Source organism: Sinocyclocheilus anshuiensis, unplaced genomic scaffold, assembly GCF_001515605.1.
Source record: "Sinocyclocheilus anshuiensis isolate Anshui unplaced genomic scaffold, SAMN03320099.WGS_v1.1 scaffold846, whole genome shotgun sequence".
Taxonomy (NCBI): domain Eukaryota; kingdom Metazoa; phylum Chordata; class Actinopteri; order Cypriniformes; family Cyprinidae; genus Sinocyclocheilus; species Sinocyclocheilus anshuiensis.
Genome location: NW_015540906.1, coordinates 703,506 through 713,711, shown reverse-complemented (window position 1 = coordinate 713,711; position 10,206 = coordinate 703,506). Strand labels below are relative to the sequence as shown.

The window sequence follows — 10,206 nt, the reverse complement described above, 5'->3', positions numbered from 1 at the left end:
TTTTGGCTATTGCTACAAATATACCCCAGCGACTTAAGACTGGTTTTGTGCTCCAGGGTCACAAATGCAATAGGCTGCATTTTTATTTGAACTCTCCAAATACCCTTGTGGTGTGCTAATAGGGCCCTATGATTTCTGTGAAATGGATTGTACTGTATAATTATCGGAATTTGGCCAAATTTGGATGCATGAATCAAAAGTAAAGCTGTGAAGTTAATCAGATTGGGATATGGACTAGTGTTAATATTTTAATAAATAAAATTGTTTTATTGATCCAGTTGATTAGTAATAATTTGTGATGATTAGAATTGTGTAACTAAACCATTATTAGCGAACTCATAATTAGGGAAAAAATCTAATATAATTTGGGGGAAAATAAAACTGATTCACCAAGTTGTTGTCTTAGTAGGCAGTATGCTTTCTTACATTCCAAGTGATAGCAGAAACGCCATCTAGGTAGGCAGCGATTGCTTGGGCGTTCCAAACCCGCCTGTGATGCCCAAGAATACTGTCTATGTAGGCAGCATTCCTTCAAACGGATGCCCAGAAATGCTGTGTGGGTAGGCAGCTCACTAGCCTTTGAGATACTCCCAATGTTTATTTCGTCTTGCCGCAGAAACTTTCTTCACGCTGTATGTCGTGAATGCATCTGTAGATTAAAGCACATTTTGCGCCACATGCCAGGTGTGGAGTCTTTAAAAAGTCCCCTTTCCCTTCAAAAGATGGCAGAATATCCCTGAAACGGGCGTAGTGTTCTTGTGCTCGCACATCCCTCTCCTCCTCTGCCAGGACATTTTATATTCTGCTAATGTAATTTCAGCCCAACAATATCCTTCATTCTTCCCGTGGCTACGCTCTCCTGGGCTCCTCTCTCAGTCCTCGCTGTCTGATTTGACTCTGGTCTTCTGTTCGCCACTCCAGTCTCTTTTGGACTGGCAGGGAGATAAGTGTTTTTGCAGTTTGGTCACTGAAGGATGTTTGAAAATATGCTGATGGTGCCACCTGAAAAAGCAATACCGCTGAATTTTGAGCAGCCTGTTATTTTATTCTCTCCGTCTCTGCTGTCAGAGTATTCCCTCACATTAGCTGCAGGATCATCCAGAGGTCTCACAGACCCTCGGTGTAGATGCTTTTAGCATCAGTTGCAAGATCTTTTGCTTTTCTTGAACCAGCAGGGTCGGTCTTGCTGGAGTCGGTTGTGTCTTGTAGGATATCGTGTCAGCTGTGTTGCGTTCTTGTAATTCAGTTGTCAGTTTTGATTCTGTCGTTGAAGTGGTTTTGGCCATGTGATTAATTCATTCACTGTCGGAGAGTTTGTGTTATGAATCTGTTGTTGAAATACATGCCAATTCCCTGACTTACCAATTTGAAACAGGTGCTTTATGAGGTTGTGAAAGCAAGGGTCTTCAACAGATCCAGGAACATGTAGGGTTGGCACCAAAACCTATAGTCAATAGCAATACCAGTGGGATTTTACAATTATTCATACCAGTTATTTGGCTTTTAAACACAATACATGGTTATTTATCGACTGATTGTGAAGTAATTGTAATCAGTCGATACATTAAAGAAGGGGAAAAAAAGGAATGGAACAAATTATTAATAACAGAACCAAATACAGATGGCATAAATGCTGCTGGAAGTTTCAAGTCAAGTAATCTCTCAGAAATTGAAAATAAAGTGCTTTTATTATCTGGTTCACAAATCAGACTGAATCCGTAAGATCTGAAAATCACTGCTCAATCTTTTGAAGGAGGCTTAGAGGCTTCAGTAAACTGGTGAAGAACAGCTGAGCAGACTTGAAGTGAATTTGAAGAACAATCGTTAACTGCTCCAGATTCTTCTCGCCACTTTCAGAAAGACTCGTATTTTTCCCCAGTATCTCTTGCTCTGTTGGATCTCCGTTTGTTTCTCTCCCACAGATTTATCAGCAAAGCATCTTTGGATCAGTAGGAGAGTCTGAAATGGCAGTTTTCCAAACAACACCAACCACATGCCATTCTGCTGTTATACACCAAACAAGAATCGTATTTATTCTTGTGCTCTTTATATATATATATTTATAATGTGTGCTTTTATGCACATATTGACACTTCATATACAGTACTTTTTTTATTCACTTTAAGTTACTTTATTCTGTATGTGTCAGTTCCAGCTGGAGCATGAATATTTAACTAATGATCAAACAGCTTTAACAATTTGCTGCAGTGCTATTTTTATTTATTTATTATTTTTAATGAACCTCTTTTGTGAGCATGAGTTGCGCAGTGCTGAACATGATGTGGGCAGTTCATTTACTGTGTCCCATGCGTCTGGCAGCTTGTGTTGCCTTAAAGATAAAATTAGACTGTATATACCTGGTCCCACCTGAAAATACATCTTCATTAATTTGCACAGAAACTCTTTTTGACAAGCAGGGGTTTTTTTTTTCTCTCTTCTTGTTGCTGCTGTCACCGAACAACAATCTGGTTTATGTTCAAGATTGTCTTATCCCATGAAGCATTTTTGGGCTTGGCACACAATGCTGTGTAAGTCTACAAATAAAGATTATTTTGATAATTAATTAATCTATTGATTATTACAACAGACATTTTATTATTTGTTAAATATATAACATATACTTTTTTAATATAAAATGTTTATATACATTTTATATAATATACATTTAATTAAAAAATGTTTTTCAAAGGCAATATGATTGTAGCATATTAATTTAATTTGAAATTCCATTATTTTAATGTATTAATACTAATTTATCAATGTAAATACTTTTTGTAAATTCACCCCCTCTTTTTGAAGATTGCTGAGAATGAGAACGACTGCTCTGGATCTCTGCAGCTAACATTCGATTAGGGCTGGGTGTTATAGCTAAAAAATGTATCAACGATATAATGTTTCATATCGTTCAGTATCGATAATTATTGACATTTTTTATAACCTTTTTTTTTAAACAAAGAGCAATAGAATTTTTTTTTTTCATTTAACCACTGTATTTTTAAATTAACTCAATTTATTGAGACAAACAACAAATATATTTTTTTTGTTTTAACAGTCAAACACAAAATAAAAATTAAATATCTAATTTCTAATGTTTTATATGCAGATTAAATAGGTTAAACTTTTGGCTTGTTTCCCGAGGCCACAGGAGGGCTCAATGAGCAAAATAATGCAGCACATTAAATTGCCAACGCAAGGAAATAACTGTCTATAAAAAATGCGCATTACGTCTAAATTAAATCATATAAATCAAATATTATGTCATAAATTGCTAAACAATTATGAACAAAACAGCATCACATATTTATGCATTGCTTAATACAAAGAGCCGAATCGCCAATCACGGAGATTTAAGAATAAACCTCCACAAATTTGCGACGTGTTTTCTAAAAGTTTAAACTGTTTTAACTTTGCATGGCTTTCTATACATCTCTTGTGTGACGCGAGTGCAGCAGTCGTATTTGTCCGTCTAGAAAATGTGCTGAATATGCGTTCTGTGTGAATGGCTTCGGTTTTAACCTAATCAAGATCTTCTCCGCATTGAGCTTCTATATTTCTCTAATATTTTGAATGAATAACGCAGCAGCGGCGCGTCTCGTGGGCTAGACTAACAAAACATTAAAATGCAACAACGTCACTTACATCATCATCACCGCATCTCGTGCTCCACTGATGACGCTCCCTGATGCACACCTAACATTCAAATACAAATGTTTAGTTTCAATTCGACTAATATTCATTTTTTTTATTCACAATCTCTTCATCACAGGCAGGCACAGCACTCATTTCAGCATGTGTTCGTGTTTGTGTGTGCTGTCTGCGTCACTCATAGCACGTGCCTATATCGTGCGCTATATCGAACATTTTTTTATACCGTTATCGAAGAAGGTGTACCGTCGATAAATATCGATACCGTTTTATCGCCCAGGCCTACATTCAATCTTGTCATTTTCTTTGTGGGATATTGATGTTAAGGTTGAATGAATGTCAACAACACAGTTTATCTTGCTCGCTCACGCTTCATTCTCTTGCTATTTAAACACTGTCCACATGTTATTCTCCAAAAGAATGTCTTTGCTTTGCAAAAGAAAAGTTTCATCTATTTTCTGAAGATTTTCCATTCTTGAGGAGCATTGTGGTGTTTTATAAAAGTTTTGCTCAGTGCTTGTTTGAAGAGGTCAGCTATTTGTTGGTTGATTTGTGAATCACGACCCTTAAGGGCTTTTCATATGAATCGTATCAGCGTTTCCCAGTGCACTGAAGCATTACTCTGACGCCACATTACATACATAGGAGCTGCACAATGAATCGTATTGTAATCATGATCACGATTTCTGCATCTCTCGATTTATTAAGCATAATCGCTGATTATATGCAATATTTGTCAGTTTTTTTAAATTCTGAAAATGTTTATTTTTAATTTGGCATCTGCGTTTTCTTACATTGGTAAAAAGCGAGATTGAATGGTTTCAGTTTCCAGATTTCAAGAGTTTAAATTCCCCAATCAGAGCTTTTTTCATAAATTGATACATTTTCTGCCCAGTGGTTTACTTAATCTTCCCAACCTGGCAACCATCTGCACTGCTCTCTCTACATTAAGAAAAAAAGCACTGATGAGGTGAAAACACTGGCAAACATCTAAGCTGGAGTTTAGCGATCTCTATTGAGATATTCTGCTCAAATAAAAATATAAATATAAAGCAGTCAGCCTGTTTCCATTCATGTGGCTTGCTGTGAATAAATCTGCAAGCAAACCGTGCAATTTGAGGTTCTCTTGATTTGTGCTTAACTAATTAATTCTATAGAAATGTTAAAACAAACAAAAAAAAGTCAATAAGCATTATTATATTTCTGAGCAAAATAATCATCGTTTAACCAGTATCGAGCAGCCCTAATGTACAGGCCAAGTACCAATTTCACCTTTCACCCCTTTGGCCTCTGACCTTTTGAGCTGTGGTCACTGAATACGAGATAGTATTAGCGTGGTGTATCAATACGTTGTCAGCGTGCAAAATCAAAAGTTGGGCTGATCCTTTTCCCCTTTCTCTTGCTGCCTAGCAACCCAGTAAAAACGCCCTTTTGTAACACTATTCACATGGAGGTTTGACGCTTGTTTCGAGGTGCGTTGAAGCCCTGGTGCGAGGCACATATACGAGTTCAGCAGGAGCCTTGAGCTTTTAATAGAGTGCTTGGACTTCCTGTGGGTGTGTCTGATAGCATCGTGAGGTGTGAAGGCTCATGGGAAGGCGAGTGCGACTCTAATGGGGCACGGCTCTCATCCTGCGAGGCGTTAACCCTTTCTTATCTCTCCATCCAACCCTCAGCACCATCCTAACCACAGCACAGTCCTGCCCAAGAGCAAAGAGAAGGACGACGAGAAGAAAGAGTCTGACAAGTCCAGGGACCGTTCCAAAGAGAGGGAGAAGAAAGAAGACCGGAAGGACCGGAAACGAGTAAGTGGCTGCGTCCCTGACGCTTTCAGTGTTTAGAAAAGGATTTGGGCATGGGGTAAAGCATGCCTGGTGAAAGGTGAAAAGTCAAGTCAACGAGCGTCATGTTGATTTGCGCCGTTTCCCCTAGGACTACTCGAACAGCGACCGCGAGATGAGCCAGGAAGCCAAGCGCCGCAAAGATGAAAATGGAATGAGTGAGTCGATAATGCCTATCTTTTAAATTTGTTTTGCCCGCTGCCGAGAGTGGGAGAGGCGAGCTAGCGAACCAGAAAGGAGGCAATCAGAAAGCCCTCCCCGCGGCTCTCGTGTTATCTGCCTCACATGGCTGCGCTCTCTCTTTTCACACAGGCTCCTCCAAACACAGCAAGAGCGCCAGCCCCTCCGAATCGCCACACTCCAACGACAAGGACAACAGCAAGCGCTCCAAGTCCACCAGCAAGGACAAGAGCGATCTGGCCAAACCGGAGAAGACATCTGGAGGCAAAAAGGTCTGGGACTGTGTCCTGTTACACCTCCACAACTTACGGCATCACTCATACCTTGGGTTAAGATGACAAACAAACCCCTAGCCTTAAGTGTTCGACTTGACTTGTGTTAGACATGAATCTAAAATGCTAATATGTGAGCCTGGAGCACAAAAGCAGTCTTAAGTCGCTGGGGTATATTTGTAGCAATAGCCAAAAATACATTGTATGGGTCAAAATTATTGATTTTTCTTTTATGCCAAAAATCATTAGGATAATAAGTAAAGATCATGTTCCATGAAGATATTTTGTAAATGTCCTACTGTAAATATATCAAAACTTAATTTTTGATTAGTAATATGCATTGCTAAGAACTTCATTTGGACAACTTTAAAGGCGATTTTCTCAATATGTTGATTTTTTTTGCACCCTCAGATTCCAGATATTCAAATAGTTGTATCTCGGCCAAATATTGTCCCAATTTCAAAAATTGACCCTTATGACTGGTTTTGTGGCCCAGGGTCAGATATGTCTAATCTAACATGTTGAGAGCAGAATATCATAGTCTCTGTTAGAGATCTTAAGGCAGTGTTAATTTGATTGAAATTACAGACGAAGGGTTTGAGGTGGAAAAAGATGCATCATGATTATTATACATCATAATTGAACAATTGTAACTTAATGATTAACAGTGCACCAAGTACTATTAGACAAAATGTAGAATGAATAGATTCAGATAATCCAGTCATAGTGTTTAGTGATCGATCTGAAGTACTTCACTGGATGGATGGTTGGTCAGTTAGTTAATACAAGAATGATAACTATAGCAGTAACTAGGGCTGCATGATTCATCAAAATAAGTAAATTATGATGTGGCTTAGTTGTTGCAATTTAATTAAATATAAGCGCAGTCCCACTTTATATTGTATTAGGTGGCCTTTACTACTATGTACTTGCATCAAAAAAAATTGTTCATATTGTATTGTAAAACACTTTTGCCTCTATTGAGGTGGGATACGGGTAGGTTAGGGACAGGTTTGGTGGTATAAGTTGGTTTTAGGGTGGGTTAAGGTGTAAGGCATGGGTCAACAGTGTAACTATAAATGTCATTACAGAAATGAATTACATGCAGATGTTTTTAAAAATATAAGTACAATGTAAAAACATGTATGTGCGCTAAGTGCATTGTATCAAATGATTAATTTAAATGTAGGTACATAGTAGTTAAGGTCATTTAATATAAAGTGGGACTAAAAAATAATTGTGAATGTTACTCTAATATAACTCTACTGTTGTCATTGTTTTAGTTTTGATGTGGACTTACAGTTCTCATAGAATTAGAACGATTATCAAATCTTTATTGATATCGTCCTTGGTGTGTATGGCCCTTAACGCACATTGTGAATATGCCATATCAATTCTAATATCCTAAAAAAAAAAAAAATTGTATTAATAACACGACTCATGAGTATCTCAGGTTTCAAGGACTGTTTCATGTTATATCCTATTTATGTTTGAAACATTTAATGTATGTATTACATGTAGCAACCTGTTACAGTTTGTCATTTTGCACATCAATTAAAATGTACTCAACAAAAACGTAACTACACAGAAACCAAACTAAACGCTTCAAACACCCAACACACCAATTAAACGGTAACTGTAGACCCAGCGTGATGCGAAACCATTTCCTGCACACGTTCACCAATGCTCTTGTGTTTCAGGAATCCAGGCACGACAAAGAGAAATCTGAAAAGAAGAGAGACAGCACTGGCGCTAAAGAAGAGAAGAAACAATATCCTTTGATGCCATAAACACCGACGGCTGCGTGTAGAGATGGAAAGAAGTCTTGCTCTTTGTATAGAAATCAGCTTTACACAAACTCAGCTCACTGCTGCTGCGCTGGAGCAGATCAACACAGTTTTTCCTTAACATTCATCACCCATAAACACAGATAGTGCATGCTGACACTCAAGGTGAGCGTTAATGCGGACGAAGAGCTTTTGAGGACACACTTTTTTTTTTTTTACTCGTTTCTTAAGACTCGAGTGAATATGAAAAAGAGCATTTAATTAGAGGAAATTGAGGGTAATTAATTTGCAATGTGCTTTTGGATAATGCAGAAGTTTTTGCGGGCCCGACGCGTTTCTGAGGTGCATTGGCTGCGGTCGCTCTTCTTCTGCTGCGGGACTCATCAGCCCAGCTTTCTCAACCATGTTCCCTTCTCCTGTCACCGTCTGGAAAGAGGACTCCCTCGCACACTTAGGATTTTTGCCTGCATCCAAACTTCTGTTGTTTTGCCTAGAAATGTCGTCGCTTGTATTTTAATCTGCCATTTTTATTGTGATATTTTCAGTACTTCACTGAAAGTTTGTTTCCTTTAAATGTTTAGCACAATGTGCTTCTTGCATCACAAACGGATTCAGGTTGAATTGGTGTCGCTCTCCAATGCTTGCGTTTTTATTACCTTCTTTTCCGTTTTCTTCTTTCTTTGGTTGGTTTCTTTTCTTTTACAAAATATAAACAGTCTGGTTTCCTTAATACTACCGTTTTTCCTTTTTAATTCACATGTGATATTTAGACTAGGTGTTTGAAGCCGTACAAATGCTCTAATTTGTATATTATGTATACAGAAATAAAACGGTTCCATGTAATAAGACATTTCCTGTTACTTTCATTGCAAATGTACGCCTCCGGATTTCCTTTGTGTGTTCAATCACGTTTTTAAAAGATTTGTATAAAGAATGGCAAGCGGGATTTCTCCGTAAATAAGTGGACTAAAAAGGAAACAATTCATGACTTTCCAAATTCCTTCATGGAGTTTTTATCTGGCAGGATCTACAAAGTGTATGCTTTTTCTGAATAAAATAGTTTTCTTAGTGTATCACGTCTCTTGTTTTTTTTTTTTTTATTGGAAGCTTTGGGATTTTGCATAACTAGGTACCAGCATTTATTGCATCACTTTGCAAAAGTTCCTCTTAAGTTAACACTGGTGAAGATGGATATATGTTGACCGTGGAAATATTTTATCAGATGCATAAGACAAATTTATCAGTTCGACATGCACGGAAAACGTGAAAAGTATTTGGACACAGGTCACACTTCAAAATCTCTGCATGCCATTGTGTCAAGTACAAAATATAAAGCTGGTTGCACCTGCAACAAATGATGCTAGAGCTTTTGGAGCGTTTAAAACTCAATTTGTGAGCCTGGAGCGCAAAAGCAGCCTTAAGTCGCTGGGGTTTATTTGTAGCAATAGCCAACAATACATTGTATGGGTCAAAATTACAGATTTTTCTTTGATGCCAAAAATCATTAGGATATTAAGTAAAGATATTTTGTAAATTTTCTACTGTAAATATATTAAAACTTAATATTTGTTTAGTACTATGCATTGCTAAGAACTTCATTTGGACAACTTTAAAGATGATTTTATCAATATTTAGATTTTCTTTTTTGCACCCTCAGATTCCAGATTTTCAGTTTTTATTTTAGTTGTATCTCAGCCAAATATTGTCCTATCCTAACAAACCATACATCAATGAAAATATTATTTATTCAGCTTTCAGATGATTTATAAATCCCAATTTTGAAAAATTGACCCTTATGACTGGTTTTGTGGTCCAAGGTCACATTTAAGTCACAAACAAGCCATTTGATGACATTTGTTCAGTTCAAATTTTGAATTAATGATATTGACATGTATGTAGAGTAGTTATATGTAATCTGCTTATGAGAATAGTTCAATTTTACTGTTACACTTGTTGCATATAAACGTCAGGTGGATCTGAAGTAGTCTATGCATGATTATGACCAATGTTGAGGAAAGTTACGGTAACACTTCATTTTAAGGTGTCCTTGTTACATATTTTACATGTACTAACTATTATAATAATAATAATAAATTAAGTGTAATTACATGTAAGCAACCCTAAACCTAACCATATAGTAAGTGCATGTAGTTAATTAATATTACTCCGTACTTAAATGTATAATTGCACTGTAACAAGTACACCTTAAAATAAAGTGTAAACAAAGTTACTTTTGAAAGTAATGCATTACAATATTGTGTTACCCCCTTGCTTGCTTGTTTTTGTATATATATATAAAAGATCTACTTTTTTGTCAAATGTAAAAGCCCTTTTACACCAGTAGTGCATGAATAAGCATCAGGCTGAAGGAAATGTAAATGTATGTCTGTACAGTAGAGGGTGCAGCTCAAACAAACCTCTCAGCTGTGCTGCCATTCAGCTTTGCATGACGGATAGGATGCAGGAGAAGAAAGTTCAACA

At 37.1% G+C, this 10,206-nt stretch overlaps 1 protein-coding gene across 7 annotated transcripts in view; it reads left to right on the top strand.

Moving 5' to 3' along the window:
• The window catches only part of LOC107689139 (THO complex subunit 2), a 101,128-nt gene extending 92,334 nt beyond the window's left edge, over positions 1-8,794 (top strand). For 4 of the 7 annotated variants that reach the window (XM_016487053.1, XM_016487051.1, XM_016487052.1 and 1 more), the window contains 4 exons: positions 5,322-5,450; positions 5,578-5,644; positions 5,799-5,938; positions 7,639-8,794. In XM_016487053.1, coding sequence (XP_016342539.1) covers positions 5,322-5,450; positions 5,578-5,644; positions 5,799-5,938; positions 7,639-7,728 — 426 coding nt within the window. In that variant the 3' untranslated portion in view covers positions 7,729-8,794. The remainder of the gene's footprint in view (positions 1-5,321; positions 5,451-5,577; positions 5,645-5,798; positions 5,939-7,638) is intronic. The other 3 variants (XM_016487050.1, XR_001634304.1, XM_016487049.1) reach the window with 3 other exon arrangements.
• The last annotated feature ends 1,412 nt before the right edge of the window (positions 8,795-10,206 follow it).